The sequence below is a fragment of the Micropterus salmoides genome, unplaced genomic scaffold (genome assembly GCF_014851395.1).
Source record: "Micropterus salmoides isolate LMB-PRFRI ecotype aquatic unplaced genomic scaffold, ASM1485139v1 Ms_hic_scaffold_22, whole genome shotgun sequence".
Lineage (NCBI taxonomy): Eukaryota > Metazoa > Chordata > Actinopteri > Centrarchiformes > Centrarchidae > Micropterus > Micropterus salmoides.
In genome coordinates, this window is record NW_024041373.1 from 4,274,716 (window position 1) to 4,294,646 (window position 19,931).

Genomic DNA, 19,931 nt, shown 5'->3' on the forward strand with positions numbered 1-19,931 from the left:
AATAAAACAGACAAAGGAGTATTTTAATACTCTTTGTTAAAGTAAAATCTGTCTGGCACAATATGGTATCCAGGTCATTATACTCTATCCAGCTGCTGGGCAGGACAGGTTTTAAAAAAAAAAAAAAAAAAACTAGACCAGGCGTTTAATGGAGACCTGCGTTTATTTGTCAAAATCTGTTCCCGGGCCAGTAAACAGGGTAGGCAACTTGGGATTTGCTATTAATTGAAGTTTCATGATAAATACAGGAAACATAGTCATTAAAATATATTATATTGTCATTTTAAAACAGGAAAAGGGTCTAGGGAGCACATTATTGTCTGAATTATTACTGCATGATGCAACATTAAGTTTTCCCAAAATGCAACAACCAGCAACCAGGAGAAAGAGCCTCAGAACGAAAACACACAAAGGAATGTGGACAGGGGAACTACAGCAGAAATTCAACTGTCTTACCTGCTACATTCAGTGAGGGTGACTTTCAGTCGGCCTTCCACCAGCCTACTGTCCTGGACTGACAGGTCCAAATCACAAGCCGGACCCAGAGGGGGCTGTACTTGGAATGGGAAGAAGGGCTTGTATCTGGAGAGACACACAGTAAATATCCAAAGTCCATTTTAAATCAGGGTTTCCACTATGGCATTGATGTAAACTCCACTGAGCACCAGTAAATAATATAGTAAAAAAAACAACAACTAATGAAGCTGTTCCCACACAGATACCTTGTCATTACCCATGAATTCACATTTGATATTACATTTAATACCAGCAGTCAAATGTTGATTTTCAGTGAACAAACTGTTAATCAGATTTGAAAAACCTGAAAGCTTTGAAAGCTATGAACTGACACACAGTGGGGAATGATCAGCTCTGGTTTGTGAAGAATGTAAGCAGCAGGCAGAGTCGGGGTGAATGCTGGCCACACTGCCTGCTTCTGTTGGGTGTGGTGCTTGGTGGAGAAGTGGCTCCCTAAGTGCAGCAGGCCTGAGTCTTAATAAGAACAGTCATGTAATGTATAAACATGACGTCTGAGAGCACACACACCCGTCCTTTGCTATTTTGGGCTCCTGGTGCAACTGTTGCTGGCCTGAGGCTCCTGCTGTTCTAAATACTGGACTTTGTTCAGGCAAATCACCCACATGAATCTGATGTTACTGTCTGTTCATAAGGGTGCTCTGATGGGTACACACACACAGTCAAGGTTTTGTAAGGGTCAATTCCACAAACGGAGGAAAGATTCTCACTCATCAGAAAGAGAAACGTTTAGCATCTACACTGTTTGTGAAGAGAGTATCCTTCTCTCTTGACCAGACTCTGACAGATATAGTTATACTACATTCATAGTTCCAGTCGAGGTTCCTGTTTCTATTGTATCGTTTCTTACTAAATGTGAAATATGACCAGTGAAGAGTTCAAATAAATGAAATGCAGGTTAAAATACAATTTAAAATTAAGATCTGATTTGAAAAAGCTATTGGTTTCTCTTAGTGTGATGTGCAATGGAAAGATTTGTGTTTATATGTAGCTTGGGTTAAGTTGCAAGTAGCAGAATGCTGACCTGCTTGTAGATTTTCTGAGCTGCAAATCAAACCGAATCAGGACTGCAATGATGGGGCAGTATAAGCTCATCTAATGTCAGTGTATTACCACCTTGTCTATTCATTACTGTGTCATGCATGCAGTACACGTGTGCTAGAGTTAAGAAGGCTGAAAATAAAGACTGAAGTTAAAAATGAGTGACCAAACAGCACCAGGAGATAAAACAGACACCTGCAGCTTCGCAGTCTACATCGTTAGATTGAATTGCGAGACGTGGATCAACCTCACTGACATGGAGGTGGTCTGGCTTTGAAAAGATGATGTTGCTTGAAAGACGTCAATCTGCAAACTGTGTAGAATATCGGGTGCCGTTAAAGTCAGCTGTCCACGTCAGACCTGAACCAGCAAGGTACCAGCACGTAAACACACTCCGATTCAAACAATCAGAATCAAAGCCATTACAACAACCGCTACGACAGAAACTCAGGGCTACAGACGGATGAAATGGTTCACTCCACCTGCACTGTGTGTCAGTAACACTTGGCTGGTGATTTCAGTGTTTTTATGCTTCAGTTTTAAACTCACTACTCACTTTGCGATTAATTCTGCACTGTCTGGACACCCTGTAGATTTATTGTGAATCAGTGTCCAGTTATGGTCCTCTCCTCAAAGTGAGAACCACACAAAGACCTAAGAATGGACAAATCGTAAAAGCCCTTCTAATGTTAAAAAGAGCATTTACAGTCCCCATTTGAATCAATCAGCTTAGTTGACAGTCCAGCTAGTAATGTTTCAAAAGGCTTTAGGCCTGATACAAAAGACAGAAAGTCGGAAACTCTGATCACAAAGCTCTTATTAGATTACCCTCCCTCTCTGACCTACTTAAAAAGGACCCACACATATTGGCTAAAACCTGGAATGTTGTTACGCTATCCATTTTCAGGCCTGGCTGCCATCATGATATACTTTATTACTGCCTGCCTTTACATGCACATGAAGGTTAATGACATCCCATTCTTTATCCGTAGGGTTTAATATGAGTTTGCTTAGGCTTTGCATCTGTAACAGCTTCAACTCTTCTGGGAAGGCTGTCCACAAGATTTAGGAGTGGTTCATGGGAATTTGTGACCATTCTCCTAGAAGCGCATTTGTGAGGTGAGGCACCGATGCTGGACGAGAAGGCCTGGCTCGCAGTCTCGCTCTAATTCAAGGTGTTCTATCAGGTTGGGGTCAGGACTCTGTGCAGGCCAGTTAAGTTCTCCACACCAAACTTGCTCATGCATGTCTTTATGGACCTTGCTTTGTGCACTGGTGCTCAGTCATGTTGGAACAGGAAGGGGCCATCCCCAAACTGTTTACACACAGTTGGGAGCATGAAATTATCCAAACTGTCTTGGTATGCTGAAGAATTAACAGTTCCTTTCACGGGAAATAAGGAGCCAAGCCCAACCCCTGACAAACAACGCCCCCTCCACCAAACTTTACACACTTGGCACAATGCAGTCAGGCAAGAACCGTTCTCCTGGCAACCAACAAACCCAGACTTGTCCATCGGAAACCCATTCCATGCAGCTCCACATGGAATATTAGTAGTGAGGAAATTTCACGAATGGACTTATTGCACAGGTGGCAACCTATCATGGTACCACACTTGAATTAGGAGCATGACTACAACAAAAGGTTCTGCCATTGATGATAGAATTCAAAAGATTTCAGTGAAGAAAGTCTGATAAATGAAACAAACTGATTAGAAGTGACAACTGTTGTCCTGTGGTCCTGTTAAAGACCTGTAAATTTTATCATTCTGCTTAAGAGGTAGGGGACTTCTTTATTTGTTGAACACAGCATGAAAGTCCATACTGATGCTCCAGGCATTTTTCTAAAATGAAGATAATAACAGAAAGGCAAAACGCAATGTATTTTTTTTTTGTGGTTTGTGTTTGTCTTTTCCTTTAAATGTTTGTTACGGCATTATGTTGACAATACAAAGCTAATACTTCCTGTATCTGTTTCAAATTAAAAGCCCTCTAGTGTTTCAGTGAAGAACATTACTTCATTTCCGAACAAGGCTTTTATTGTGAAAAATTTGCAGAAACGTGTTGTGGCAAATTCAGTGACTTGCACAGTTCCTGTATAGTACTGTAAATGTACAGGGTTCTTGCACCATTTTTAGTCACATTTAATGCTTTTTAAGAAAATTTGGAAACAATTCTTTGATAGAAAATAAATGCTCATTAGATCACTTTTAATGAATGAGGCAATGCCATATTTGGCAGTTTTATTTTCACCACAGGTGAATGCATTTTGAGTGATCAGACTGTGACAAGGTAGCACTTGACCACATGAAAGTACATGTGTAAATGCACCCAAGATGCATTGATGACAGATTGTGGTCCGATCAGCAAAACGACTTCTGGAGGTGGTCAGGGACACCATGACCACATGAACGCAAATGTGTTGTCTATCCACATACAACTACTTGGGGAGAGATATGTTCCGGTCGCAGTCTTCTGCAAATAAAATCCAAAAGTCTGACAACGCAGACAGACGCCTAGACAGTGTGTCCATTCAGTGTTGTGCATAAACGTGCTCAAACAGTGCTGATTACTGATCATACTCATGTTTTTGGTGAAGTGATTGTGTCTGTTTACGAACGTGAAGTAGGCTGGGCAATAAAACAACAATAATTATCGTGATACAATACTCCTCAATAACAAATGTTCAATAAATATTTGATTTCATTCATATGAATCGTGAACGGATTAGCACTTTCTTTTCTATTAAGATATTTATTTTGTTGAGGAAAAGGGACTGAAAAAAGATTTTACTTAATTTTCTCAGCATATTTGTTGTTTTGAATGTTCTACCTCAGATTTGTGAAGTGATCCACTGTTTGATACCAGGGCTGCTGGCATCAAGTGTTTGTCTGTTCTGACCACAAAGAAACGTTTAAAAGCACAATTTGATTATCGCCATTATTTGCGACCCTGCATGCTTTTGTTTGACAACCTGCTTTTATTTGAAAAAGAGAGGCAAGGACAGGACAGGTGTCTGGCAAGGGGAGCAGGAGAGGAGAGAGCAGAGGAAAACAATATTTTTCTCTGATAATTCAAATATTAACTAAATGATTAATAGACAAAATAATGGGCAGATTAATCAATACTGAAAATAATTATTATTTGCAGACCTAAATTCAAGTCAACACTGTTTAGGATTGTTAGCAACTAGCTCGGTAGCCTTTAGCTAAGCACAAAACATTGATATTTTAAGCTCATCACTTGAATGGCTGAGAGACAGCTTGTCCTGTCAGTCTGTAAAACTATGTGGTTAGCTCAGCAGCTTAAGTGCAGCCTGAACGGTGACAACTATTATCTAATAATAATCATTTTGGATCAGACAGATAACTTTAGCTTAAACATTGTCAGACGTCATTTACTTACCAGTAGTTTGACACTGCTATATGTGCCAACATATATGTAGGTGGACACCACTTTTGAACCTCAAAAAATATATAATAATATCCAATATAATGGTTAGTGAGTATTAAATTAAGTACACCAATAATCCAGCATCTCAGTTAAATGAGTAGGGGTATTCATCAGGGACAATTGTGTCGTCTGGTGGAGCCCAGTAAACTCAATTTTCATGAATTAAATATTGCCACCTAGTATTCATTGGCCTAATGTTGAAGTAACCATCAGACTTTCACCAGCATCAACATGCATCATCTTTTACCATCTACCTGACTTGCCAGCCCCAATCCAATCATATGCAATCAATGTTACTCTAAGGTCATTACCCTGGGCAGCCAGTCACTTTCCTTTCTTGAAAGGACAGATGTTTTTTAAGGCTACAATAATACCTCAAGCTCCCGGCAAAACCCTCATCATCTCTTGCTCCCGGGCCATCAGCCAAAACAACAGCTAAACCACAGCAACAGTCCAATCAATACACAAGTCTCCTCCTGTCTGTGGTACAAACAGAGATGCTGAGTGGAAATGGAACTGGTCTCCCTGTTAAATGACCAGCTGTTTGCAGTAGTGCTATCATCCTTCCCTCTCTGACAGGAAATGAAAGAAAGGAAAGAGGTTAAAGAGGGTCGACTACAGACATCTACACAATTATATTTTACAACCACTGGACACTTATGTGTGAATGTACATTGAGGGAAAACCTGATGCATCATGTTATACAAAACACACATATCAGGAAATGTTCCATAAACATTCATTGTTATGCAGATGATATTCAGTTATATCTATCGATCAAACCAGATGAAACTCATCAGTTAGCTAAACTTCAAATGTGCCTTCAGGATGTTAAAACCTGGATGACCTGTAATTTTCTCATGTTAAACTCAGATAAAACTGAAGTTATTGCTCTGGGGCCTAAGCACCTCCGTGACGCATTATCTAAAGATATAGTTTCTCTTGATGGCATCGCCCTGGCCTCCAGCACCACTGTCAGGAATCTAGGAGTTATCTTTGGTCAGGACATGTCGTTTAAGTCTCACATTAAGCAAATTTCAAGGACCGCCTTTTTCACCTACGTAATATTGCGAAAATCAGGAACATCCTGTCTAAAAATGATGCAGAAAAAATAGTCCATGCATTTGTTACTTCTAGGCTGAATTACTGCAATTCCTTATTATCAGGCTGCTCGAAAAAGTCCATTAAGACTCTTCAGCTGATCCAGAATGCTGCAGCACGTGTTCTGACAGGAACCAGGAAAAGAGATCATATTTCTCTTGTTTTAGCTTCTTTGCATTGGCTTCCAGTAAAATCCAGAATAGAATTTAAAATCATTCTTCTTACCTGCAAAGGTCTTAATGGTCAGGCACCATCTTATCTTAAAGAGCTCATAGTACCTTACTACCCCACCAGAGCACTGCGCTCCCAGAATGCAGGGTTACTTGTGGTTCCTAGAGTCTCCAAAAGGAGACTAGGAGCCAGAGCGTTCAGCTATCAAGCTCCTCTCCTGTGGAACCAGGTTCCAGTTTGGGTTCAGGAGGCAGACACCATCTCCACATTTAAGAGTAGGCTTAAGACTTTCCTCTTTGATAAAGCTTATAGTTAGGGCTGGCTCAGGTGACTCCTGAACCATCCCTTAGTTATGCTGCTATAGGCTTAGACTGCCGGGGATTTCCCATGATGCACTGAGCTCCTCTCTCCTCTACTTTCTCTCCCTCTGTATGCAACCTCATCCCATTATTGCATGTTACTAACTCGACTTCTCCCCTTTCCAGTAGTCTTGTGCTTTCTCGTCCCTCTCCACTCTCCTCCTATCACTTCCTGCAGGTGTTTCTGGCTCTGGAGCTGTGGAGTCTGGATCTGTGGTTGCGGGTCACCTGCTGCCCCCGTGTTCCTGCTCGACACCCTCTGCTACAACAACTATTGTTACTAGTCCTATTGTTATTATTGTTATTATAATCATTAACATTACGATTGTTATCATTAACACTACTATACATATCCGTACCATTTTTCATTTAGTCTATAACAACATCACCTTTACTGTCTGTACCTCCGTGTGTGTATATTGTGTAGGCTGCCTCCCTCCCCCTCTCTCTTTCTCTCTCCCTCTTCCTCTCTCTCTCTCCCTCTCTCTCCTTCACCCCAACTGGTCGAGGCAGATGGCCGCCCACCCTGAGCCATGGTTCTGCTCGAGGTTTCTGCCTCTTAAAAGGAAGTTTTTCCTTGCCTCTGTCGCCTAGTGCTGCTCTTGGTGGGAACTGTTGGGCTTCTTTAAATAACATCATAGAGTACGGTCTAGACCTGCTCTTTTATGAAAAGCGCTCAGAGATAACTGTTGTTGTGATTTGGCGCTAAATAAATAAAACTGAATTAAATATATAGATATATACACAGTGGGTTCACATTAATGTAGTGTATTAATATAATGTCTGACTTCAAGCTTAGAATCTTTATAGATCACTCTATATGTCTTTATCTGTTGACTGTCGACACCAGCTGATACAGACTGGAGCAGACTATTAGTCACCCAAATCACATTCATCTCCGGTTAAACAGTCGTAATGCGTGTCCCCACCTTTACTGGGACGCATTAATAAAACAGAGCCAACGTTAATGCTATTAGTAACACCTGTGTCTGCTGTGAAAAAGGTCTCATACGGAGGCCAAAAGCTGTCAGTCAAACTCTTTCGTTTGTTGACTTAAGGTGATGATACACGGAGCAACTTTTAGAGCAATGGTGCTGGGCAATGTTACTGTCAGTGGTAATGAGTAAAGATTACTACCGTAAGCGAGCGAGAGAGGCAAGCCCCCCTTTTCTGATTTTGACAGATAATTGTTCATTTAAAAAGATTTTGCTAGTGCTTTTGAAACAGCAGCCTTCGGGCCTGTGTCCATATAGTGATCATTCTTCTTCCAAACAACATGACACACAAGTGCTTCATCCCAGCACTCCCCAGCTCCTTTCTGCCAGAGAAAAACACTAGCATGTGATGTTCAGTAGGGTTCTGGGTTAAACATGCAGAGAGCAAGAGCTTTTTCTGATGTATATTTATTCAAACCCATGTTACACCCTTCAGCTACCTGCATAGTCAGAGAGATAGAACATATCAAAAGGATCACCGTAATGTCATATCAATTGGCTGTGGGTGTTTTTTTTTTTAACAAACTCGAAATATTTTTTCCAGCAGCGGTGCTGAAGTGCTTGAGGTTTATTGCAGTGGCACCACCCCAATACGCCCACAAGCGGGGACATTTTGACGGGATTGTGATTAAGAGAATCGCCTTCATCAATTCCTATTTAGATATGAGGAATGTTCTAAACAGATGTCTGTGCTTTGGGTCCTTTCTGTTAAGTTCCCTTTCCAACATTCGTTTTACAAAGTATAAAGGTTCATTTTTGAATTAGTAGTTTGACAATTCAAGGTCAACTTGACAACAGATCCAACTTCATCCGCTGATAAAGGCTGTGTGATACGGCTGAAAGCCCAGGAAGAAGCTTTTAAGTGGACCTTAAGTTGAGATGATTTCAAAGAACAATTTCCAAGGACAAGAATGAACTTGGATGCTTAAGCACCTAAAGGCGCTGTTCAGCTCAGCTGTCAAAAGATCCATCTCCATGACAACTCCATCAGCTGATGAAGACGCACTAATGACGGAGGAAAGCTGCCAACTAGGGCTGAAACGATTCATCGATTAAATCGATTCATTTGCTTACTAAAAAGCATCGACACAAGTTCTTTGCAAGCAGAAGTGCTCCTTAAACAATGAATCGATCAATCGATGAAATAATCTGTAGAAGCTTTGAGTACTAAAATCCTCATTAGCTGCAGCCCTACTGCCAACAGACTTACATTTTCTGATTTATTCCTATGCAGTCATTAACTATGCTCAGTGAAACAACTTAAAAAATTAGCTGTGCCGATTTGTCAGTTATGCACAAACTGCTTCCTGGGCTTCTGCAAATGCAGCTTCCACATGTTTGTAAAAAAACAGGGAGCTGGAATGAGCGGCACTGAAAGACCACCACAGCTCTGAACACAGTATTCCCCCATAGCTGTAGTTGTGACTCTACGTGTGTGCTGTAATGCCTGGATTACCTCCAGTGGCTGCAGTCCCAGCCCTCCCCTCCACAGGACTACCATCTGTGCCACTCAGCAAATCCCAAGGTCCAGCTTTCATTCTCTGAGGCAGCTTCATTGCATCATCTCATCACGCTCACTCACTCTGCATGATTGTGGGTGATGCACGCTCACGCACATTTGGAGTTCTTCTGATTGCTGCAGCGCTCTTGAAAGTTTTCAATCTTGATTTAAAAGAACTGAGTGTTTCAGCAGACATGCAGTTTTCTGGGAGTTTGTTCCAGATATACGGAGCATAAAAACTGACCACTGCTTCTCCATGTTTACTCTGACTCTTTGACTCTGGGGACAGAAAGTAGACCTGTCCCAGACAACCTGAGAGATCTGGATGGTTCATAATGAAGCAGAAGATCAGAACTGGAGTGATGTGATCCACTTTTTTGGTCTTAGTGAGGACTTGAGCAGCAGCGTTCTGAATCAGCTGCAGCTGTCTGATGGATTTCTTAGGGAGCCCTGTAAGGACACTGTTCCAGTAGTCAAGTCGACTGAAGATAAATGCATGGATAAGTTTTTCCAGATCCAGCTTTCAGTTATTTTACTTTTTAATTTTAAATTAACAGATTTGATATGGGCCTGTAACTGCTCATTAGTGACGTGTCTAAATTGCTCTTTTTTTAAGAGTGGCTTAATGACTACAGTTTCCAGGGCCTGTGGGAAGAAACCTGAGAGGAGAGACATGTTCCCAATTTGTAGTAGATCTGAGGCCATGCAGTTAGAAACATCTTTGAAAAAACCTGTTGGCAGAATATCAAGGCAGCATGAGGAGGATTTCAGATATTTGTATTATCTCCTCCAGGTTGTTTTGGTTGATAGAAGTGAATGCTATATTAATTGTTTTAAGTGAACAGAGTACATCATAATGTCAGGAAAAACAAAATCTTCTGAGATTTACAAGTAAAAGTAGAGAAACACAGCTCCATCTGTCAAAATCAGCTGAGGATGTGTGAGGAAAAACTCAGTCTAAAGGCTGAAGCTCGACCAGTTTCACACCAGAGTCTGCATTGATTTGAATTACGTTTTTTTTTTAAAGTTCATATTGACCAGCTGGACGTACCAGTGGCTCTGTGTAGTTTGCATCTTCACTGGTCTCACGATTCAATTGCAATTATCCTGTCAACGATTTGATATCTCGATGCATCACCTCTAGAGGTGGGAATTTCTAGGCACCTCATTACAATTATGAGGCTACGATGTGACTGTAAAACGAACAGGATACAGATGTATTTTTCTCACTGTTTGACTGTTTGGTACTTTTAAAGCAAAGTATTTGTAACAATCCAAAGTAGTAGGTAGTAATGAAATACAGCTATTTAATGTTACTTATACTTACATATTTGCTGACATTGCATAACATTATTGCAGGTTATTACTGACCTCTGCTGTTGCCATTTTTATTTCTGATGCTGCTGTTATTAGTATAGAGTGAGATACGTGTTGAACTTTACAGTGCTGCAGCCAAACCACGTTCACTCCACCTTAATATATCTGTTCCTTTTTTTGTCTCGTCTGGTGTAGTTACATGTTTGTGTCTTGTCCTGTAAGTTGATTATTGTAATCTTGTATTGAGCACCAAGGGCATTGAGAAAAAAAAAAATGTGTGAACTCGATATCTGGATGAATGACAACAAACCAACTTTACAGCAGCCAAATAACGTCCTGCTCAGCTTCCACACGGCAGTCTGAAGAGGAGATGTTTGCTAGCACTAACTGCCTTTCTAGTAGTTGGAAAACAACAAACAGACTGTGACCTACACTGAACATTTACAGCCAGACTGAAACCTAGTGCTCACCTTTTCTCTGCTCTGCTCACTTTCACCGTCACTTTGTGCTGCCTGTCACGTAGCTGTCCTTTGAAGAATGAGTAGAGGACGCTAGCTAAGAGCTACTGTGCTGCACAGTGTGCGGGTAAAAGTCATTACTCCATCTGTGGCTGACTTTTTAGAAAAAAAAACACTTTAAGTGTTTGTGTCACTTGTTTCTGAGATGGCGATTAAGCTAGCCGCAACTACATTTGGAGTGCACATGTATTTAAGCCTTTATGGTAAATCTACTGAAAGGGACAGGCAGGTTAGCAACTTTATCCTCTCAGTTTGTCTTTACATAGACAAGTGCTGCAGTATGAGAGTCCTACCTGAAGAGAGGCTGTGAAGTCTTCATGTTACGCCGTACGAGAACCATGTACAACATTATTTATCAAACTGGGTTGGACTTGATTAAATGTAGCGCGAGGAAACATGTGACAACATCAGGTTTTCAAAATAAGGCATCTATACAGGATGGAAATAAGATTAACTGGATTATATTCACAGAAAGTATAAAACATATTACATGTGTCCATTAAAAGTAAATAGACACATGTAATTTAATTTACCGAACTTTACTTTACCTCTTGGGCCTCGCCCCCCCCTCCCTGTACTTGTTCAGTATTCGGCAAATTTTTTCCATTATATTCTGTTTCGGCTTCAGCCAAGAATTTTCATTTCAGTGCATCCCGAATTTTATTGATCATGCGGAAGTTTGGTCATTCATTCAACAGCTGCCTGTCAGCAACGAACAGGAAGAACACATCTTTGGTGTGTGCACTCCATAGAAGACAGTCCGGTGCCGCACTTCTGCATTTCCGAGTTCTGCCTTTTTCATTCCGTCAACGTTACGTAACATTTGTGAATCAATTCAGAATCACAATTATCAATTCAGAATACATCTAAAAATCTATTATTTTCCACACCCCAACTCCGCTTAACATTCCAAGTCAAACCTCTTAGCTTCAAACTCTAAAACTGCTTCGTGAGTAATTACTCTATTTGAATAATACTGTGTTAATAACACTATTCTATGGTTTGAATATGAAGCTTGAATAGGAGGATTTCCAACTTCTGGCAGTACAGTATACGTGTATAAGTAGAAGTTAGACTTTCAGATCTGCACAGCCATTCTTCACTCCTGCATACCTTGCAGAATAGCCAGTCACTGCAAACTTGCCAAGCTCTCACTTAGAAGTCTGCAAGGTGAACTGGAAAGAGAAATGGGTGAAACAGAGCAAGAGTATGTGTCAGAAAGAGCCGGAAACGTTACGTAATAATGAGCCAGTCTTTCCCTGATAACTAGGGGCAGGCATCCTGACACGACACACTCACAGGCACACAACACAGGCTGAGACTCAAGTCTACAGTCAGAATGGACATTTATCTTGATGCCATGCTGCTGGGAGAACGTCCCCACTGTTCCCCAGAGGACAGCTGGGACATGAATGAGTCCTGTCCATAACAGACATGCAGAATTACAAGATGCCTCAAATGTGTGTCACTCTGGCTGGTGGAATTTCAGCAATGTCTGTCACCAGTATTGCATGTCCATTGAGCTTCGTCTGTTACTATTTCTTTCCAATTGTAAAACAACCCAACTGAAATAAGGATCTTTTAACACAAGTTTCCGTTTAGCTTTCCCTCTAATTCGCACTTCCTACTTCCCTTTTTCTCACTCTTTCTGTTTCTCTCACTTCTTTAAACTCATTTCTTATCTCTACTTTCAACAAGGTTCAAAGCCTATTAAAAGGATTTGCCCCCTTTGGACATTTTCCAAGTTTTTATTATTGCTACATCTTTAAATTGAGTGAATGTAAGTAGGCTTTTTAACTCTGACCAACAACATCAGTCAAAATTACACAATGGTCTATAAATTTAGGTACATTCAGTACAAATGTAAAACAAGAAAATAATTCTGAGCATTTTGATTGTATTGAACCTTTTTCAATGACACACCTAAACATCGCTGGAGTCCCACAGACAGTTAACTGGCAATCACCAGTGTTTTAAATATGCATGTGTGTGGAAGGTACAAGACAATGATACAAATATGAGACAAGGCTATAACAAAATACAAATCAGGGGAAGGATAGCTGTTCATTTCCAAGATCAATCATACAGCAGACTTCTGAAAAAGTCTCACATGATATCTGGACTAGTGTTTGCTAGAAGCACATGCGAGACACTGAAACTAAGTGGAAGTAGGCTCTGTGGTCTGTGGAGACCAAATTACACTAACAGCATTCACCAGCAGAAATACAGCATTATAGAGCTGAAACTCTATTGTCCTCAGTGGAGGGGAATTGGATATTCCTAACTGGGAGAAAATTCAGAAGTCACATGCCAATCTTGAACTGGCTACCAAAAATGCCCTTGTGGAAGGTGAGTGTGACTCCATTATTTTTTAGGCAGTAAGGTAAATGGCAGCCGGTATGCAAACATCCTATTAAGCTACAGTTGGTTAAAGTGTAGTTCAGATTTTATTATAAGCCAGATTTGCAAGTCACCGAGCTCGCCCACAAACACCCTTGATCAGAGACAAATCAGCAAGCGATCAGCGCTGATAAAAATCAGTGCTTGCCAATCAGCCCTCAATCGTTATGTATGAACTACTCAACGAGGCATCTAAGAGGCTCACCGACACACTGGTTTTTAAGCGGACTCCAGTATATCTAAGTCATGCAACCTCTCTCAGTGAATGCATGGAGGACTGGAAAGGCATTCACTACTGAAGTGGAGGTTTATGATCACATGGTCTTTTGGAGGATCATATGCGTTGTGGTGGATGGTATCACTGATGGCTCAAGGTTCACCAACCTAATAATGTATTTTTCTACACACTGTCAACCCATTATTATTAAGCAGTTTCTGAAACCCCTGTGGATTTTCAAGTCTGAACAGAAGCATGCAGCACAATTTATGATCAACGACACACTGTAACCAAAAGTGATGACCAGAAAAATGAGTAGCAGCTGAAAGTGGGAGGGAAGGATCTAAAATCTTCTGACTCATGAAGTGAGAGATGCTATTTTAGATAATGGTGGAGAGTTTGGTTCCGCAAAAACATAGATGTGCCAGCACAACTAAGTACTTTCTCTAAAATATGTTCTAAAACTAGCTGAGTTGTACTTAGAAACGTGATTTATTTCATAAACTACCAAAATGTGGCTTGACATGTTTTTCATATCTGTCAAAGTGGTTGTAAAGACAGGTATTTGTGTTCCATAGCATTTTTTCAAATCAGGTGGTCATAAAAAGGTCAACATCCCAATATGACTGTGTTTTAGGGCAACTTAAAGCTATAAACACAGTATATGACAAACAAAATCTAAACTACAGGTCCACATAAGTAGCTTCAGGGCTCAACGTTAAACTTTTTTGCAACTGGCCCCTCCAGGCCAGTGGGTTTGAAACTTACTGGCCCAAAGACAATTTTTACTGTCCCTCCTTCAAAAAGTTATTTATCAGTGTTACAGCAAAACCAAAGATATATAAGTTATGTTATAATGTTAACATGTTTAATCGTTTATTAAATACATCCTGGATATAAAAAACTAAACTAAAATGTAATCACAGTTAGAATTATAAAAAATAAAAAGGTTAACAAAACAATTTACTTTTAAAACAAAACATACTAACAGACTCAAACATGATGTGCTCTCCTGCTGACAGCCATTAATGAAAAATATACACAGAGCAGTGGATACAAGTCACCTCTATCTTGATTGACAGGTTGCCATGGTAGCGACCTGTCAATCACAAGGTAGTCCCGCCCAAAAGCAAACGCTGCATTATTATTAAATTTTCCCCTAAATGGGACCATAATATACTAAATGAACATCATGCTGTGTTGAAGACTTGAAACTAGCGACTGAGACCATAAACTCATTTAAACTTGTTTACTGAGGTAATAAATCAGCTGAGAAGTAGCAACATTTTATTTCTAATGGAGCCAGACTTTTTTAGCAACCAGCGGACTGCCCCCTGTTAAGCTGATGATACACGGGGCAACTTTTTGAGGAATCTTGCTGGTGGCAAGTCTAACTATGTTTGGTGGTGGCGGGTGGAGGAGTGGTGGGGGAAGGGGATTACGGTAGTAATCTTTACTCATTACCATTGACAGCAACATTGCCCAGCACCATTGCTCTAAAAGTTGCTCTGTGTATCATCAGCTTTAGAAAGAATGCAGGTTTAAGTTCCGTCTGCATGGATTCACTTTCAGACCCAGAGGTTGCCGCATGATTGAGATTAGAGAAATAACATTTGACAATCTCTCGTCACGTAACTACAACTCTGGATTGGACAACAATGCTACAAAACAACTGCAGGATGTTGTTTCTTTTTTTCTTTTTTAAATACTAATGTTTTTGCACTGGGCCTGTCGGCCCGACTGAAGAACAAAAGAACATAGGCTGCCCAATTCTAACTGTATTTTAGGTATGCAGAATATTCACAGTGGAAAAATAAAATGAACATCAAGTATACTTAAAGGTCCCTGTGAGTAGACTACAGAACTCTTGCTTTTGAAAGTAATGTTGATAAGACACTATTGTTCCATAACACGACTGGATTGGAAATAAAGAGGAGCTATTTGCTGCTTTGCCTCCTCCTGCAGCGAATAGCTCCATCTTTTCCATTACAACTCTGGTGAGAGCTCAGAAAATAAAGAACAAAATCAAAAATGCTTGAAAAAGAATTTTGTTTTCATCCGCTCTCTCTGGATAAACTACCTGTGCAATAAAAGTGTAAATGCGTTTCTTAACTGTAATTTCAGACCACCAGTAGAATGGTTTTAAAGAAAAACAGTTACGCATTTATAGCTCTGGAAGTCCATTTTGATATCATTTAACACACATCGAAGAATGAGCACTTCATAATTGGGGTCATATGGTAGTCCATTCTGACCATTAAATCTTCTCCTGTTAGCCACAAATGGTTTGTTTCTTTCTTTGCATGCTAACATTTAAAGGTCCAGTGTGTGAGGATTTAGTGACAGAAATGCAATATAATATAGTTTTCAGTGGTGTATAAAGACCTTCCATAATTAACAGTTATGTTTTTATTACCTTAGAATGAGTCATTTCTACCTATATAATTTCTACATAATCTACATGTTGAGCCAACATGTTTCTACAGTAGCTGAAAACGGACAAACTGCACTACAGAGCGTGTTTCATCACCGCGTTCTTCTTCTTCTTCTTACAGAATTCAGGCAGTGTAGACTCTCATCACTATGATCAATACATTCGTTCAAAGAAGAACTATTAGATGGTGAGAGAGACTATAAGAAATAATATATGAAGTAATTGTTATATTGCTCAATCAGCTCAGTCAGTAAAGCACAGGACTCTTGCCTAGAGGGTTCTGTGTTCAATCCCACACTAGGACAATTTTTTTTCTCTCTTCAACATATTGATTCTGCAGTGACTGTTTCTCTGGCTCAAAACAAAATATGTGCTGCACTGTTTGTTCGGCATCAATCAACCTACAGACGCTTTTTCCCCAGTATTTCCCCAGTATCTCAAGGCAGAGGACATTTAAGGGAATCGCGTTCTCTGACGGCTCTTTCAGAGGTGTGTCAAGCAGGCTACAGACTCTTTTAATGTCCTTCAGAAATTTTTACAGTAAAAGCTCAGTTCAACTCCAAATACAGCATTGCAGTAAACAAGCTTCTCACGTTTGTATTTTGTAGGCAAAACCACCAAACAGGAAGTGATTACGTGAGTAACTGTTGCTGTCATGACTATCATGACTTTCAGCACCGCTATCAAAGTATTTATTTATTTGTATTTTTTGCTGCTATCAAAGCATCATAATCTGGTAGCGAGCCAGATATTATTATCGGTGGGAAGTTTTGGTGAGGGTCCATAATCACAGAGAGAATGAATGTGTTTCCCTTCTCAATGTTTGTATAAACTTTATCTAAACTGTGGTTTATAATGGACTGTGGTGCAGAAACAGTGACAGTGTCTCACACTCTTGGTTTACATTTTCCATGTTATCTGTCAGTGGCCAAGTCACAGTAACAGCATAATAATTAAGTAAATATAATTTCTAAATATATCTACCTAAAGAAACCTCATTTCTTGACTGGCTACTCTCTGCTGTCTCACAACAGATACCTTTTGTGCTGTGTCAGCCACCGTAGCTGTCCTATGCTCTTTGAAAGGGTAGGGGGCAGTGGTAGACTGGACAGTTGGTTGCAGTTCGCAACCTCACTGCTAGATGCCACTAAATCTTACACACTGAACCTTTAAATTTTGTGCATATAATATTAGTATACACCACTGACTGCTTATCCACAATCTATGGTATTCACTATTAAATTGGTACACATTCAGGTTTTATTTATTACTTTAAATGTATGTTTGAGCTATGATATACCAGTCTGTCCTGAACTGGTGAGTAGTTAGTCTGGGTGTTCAGCCCACCGTTTTTGAGCCTACCTGATTTTGTAGTTAGGTAAGGTGTGTTTCTTTTTGATGACCCGTTTCAGCTGGTTGACTATGATGGAGGTGAGTTGGGGCAGCGGCCTTCCTTCAAACTGTGACTTCGCCTCAAAATCCACCAGCGGGTCCTCGAGGAAGGAGAAGGACCAATGGGAGAAGGGCATGCGCGTGAACTGCAGCCTCAGCCTACCCACCACGCGCCTCATCTTAACGAACAGGTAGGCAGACTTCCCAAACACCAGCTCGACGTCGATGGCGAGGTGAAAGCCGCCATTGTATTCTATGTCCACCTCGAAGTTGAGTTCGTCGGGCATGCCGTCCTCGTTCAGATGCACCGGCTTCATAAGTTTGGCCGTTTTAAAGACCGGCAGAGAATTGCCTAGGGAGAAATCCCTGAGACTGAGTCCCTCCAGAAGCCGACCAGCTGTCTTGGTTTGCAGTAGCTCCTCAAACTCCACCTTGATCTTTTTGGTGAGCCAGTGTCTAACTGCAGGGGTGTCTCTGAGCTCCCTGAAAAGGAACAAAAATATAGCATTTAAGAAATTGCACGTTTCAGGTTTAGCCGCATCAGCGGGCTCGCTTTGGGAAGGCGGTGGCGGCTGTTGTTTGGGGCTGCCGCTGATGACAGCCGCTTCCGGCTGCCGTGCTGAGACGGCCTCTTGCTGTTTGGATGAAGCAGATGCTGGGCTGTCCTGCTGCTGCTGGCCTGGCTCGGCATGATGGGTATTAAAGTAATCCTTCAACGCGTTATCAGGCACTACTTTGACATACTGCACTGTCCTGCCTATGGGCTCGGGGCTTCTTCGGTATATCAGCAAGAACTGTAATATCAACGTAACGACTGCTCCGGAGAAAGCGGAAATCAATATTACATAAATCATTTCGAGCAGCTGTCGTTTCAGAGTCAAAGCGTTCTCATAATCAAACGTTTAGCCGTGTTAACAAAGCAAGTTCCACCTGGTCGCTCTCAAAGCTGCCATATCATCTGCTTCTTTCCTGAGCTCCAGGCTCTTCACCTGATTGGACAAATGCTACTCTACGTCGCTGTGCGTAATGACGACAACAGAATGTGTTTCTCTTGAAGCGTTCAAGGTATATCGGATTTAACACCTGCTGGCGAGGAAAACCTGTCTGAGTTGACTTTTGAGTAGCAGGGCTATCCGACAGGATATGCGATCCGTTATCTCCAACTGTCACCACAAGACAAACGAGTTCAGTCCGATTCGGAATTCATCTTGGTTAAAAGACCTTGTTGTCGGACCTTCAGTTTTTATTTGATGAGTAAGAGAACTGACCATATAAATATGGCTGTTGTTATAAAAACAACTTATATTGTTAAAACATCTTTTCAGTTCACACACACACAGACGCAAACAGACATCTCTTAACATAAATGGTCCCTTATTTTTCTGAACTCCTTTGTGTCCAATGTCCTCATCATGTAACTGAGTAGCACAACATTTAGAGGTTGACTTTGGATGTTTAGGATCAAATCACTCGTTTAGCATCATAGCATTTTTGTCCCATGCACATTCAACCATTATCCTAACTTGTTATAAGGGGGTTTAAACAGTTAGTTTTTGGTTTCCATTTTTCAATTTTCTCTTTGGATGGAGGTTAAGTGTGACTGAAATGAACAGGAAGTAGAATGAAACAGTCACAATAAAAGCTTTAAGCAATATCAAAGTTACAAACTAGAAACAAGTTTAAGCCACCCAGCTTTCATAATGCATAAAGGGGTAAAACATTACAAATGGAGGTAGGGCTTCTATATAACTGTTTCAGCCAATTTATCTTAAAGGTATTATTCAAGGCATAAAAATCCAAATAATTAAGCCCACCGTTTTCATAGGAGTTCATGAGAACTGTTTTCTTCAAGTAATGGGTTCTATTCTTCCATATAAAAGTGAATAACATTTTGTCAGTGTCTTTTATTAGTTTGCCGCTAAGATGCAGAGCTAAAGCAGCATGTGATAATCGCAAGAGTCCCTCTGCTTTAGTAATTAAGACTCTACTTTTTAACGAGAGATCCCTTCAAAGCCATTGGTTAAATTTCTTTTGACTGTTTTTTATGACAGGGTTAAATTTAAGGCCATTCTCCTCTGTTGGTCCTTAGTAATAAATATACCTAAATACAGTATTTCATTGTTTATTGCAATATTACAAAGAACTGGTTTAGATGTACATTCAAATACAAACCAGAAGCCTTAGAAAACTTCTTGATTACATCAATTGCAACAGAAATTTAGTTTTCATTTTTTAAGAATAATGTGGTGTCATCTGCCAGCTGAGAGAGATACCTTTCACAGCAGTAGATTTAATATGGTTTGCCAACAGTTGAGCTCCTAAGAGGAAGAGGTACGGGGAAGTGGGGCATATAGAGTTTTAATAGCTGTAGAGGTTATATAACATGAGAAAATATTTGAATACACAAATATTTTCTCATGTAATATCATCTGAGTCAGTACAAATGTATGATTTAGTCTTTCCTCCTCTTTTGTCTTTGCCCTTGTTTGGAGAAGTAAC

General features: G+C 40.4%; 1 protein-coding gene across 1 annotated transcript; it reads right to left on the bottom strand.

The window, feature by feature from the left end:
- Positions 1-163: 163 nt before the first annotated feature.
- On the bottom strand, positions 164-18,941 carry LOC119916800 (PDZ domain-containing protein 8-like). The gene is made up of 2 exons (XM_038736759.1): positions 17,403-18,941; positions 164-582 (listed from the first exon to the last, which is right to left on the bottom strand). The coding sequence occupies exons 1-2, from the start codon at positions 18,284-18,286 to the stop codon at positions 453-455; spliced, it is 1,014 nt and encodes a 337-aa protein (XP_038592687.1). The 5' UTR covers positions 18,287-18,941; the 3' UTR covers positions 164-452.
- Positions 18,942-19,931: the final 990 nt, after the last annotated feature.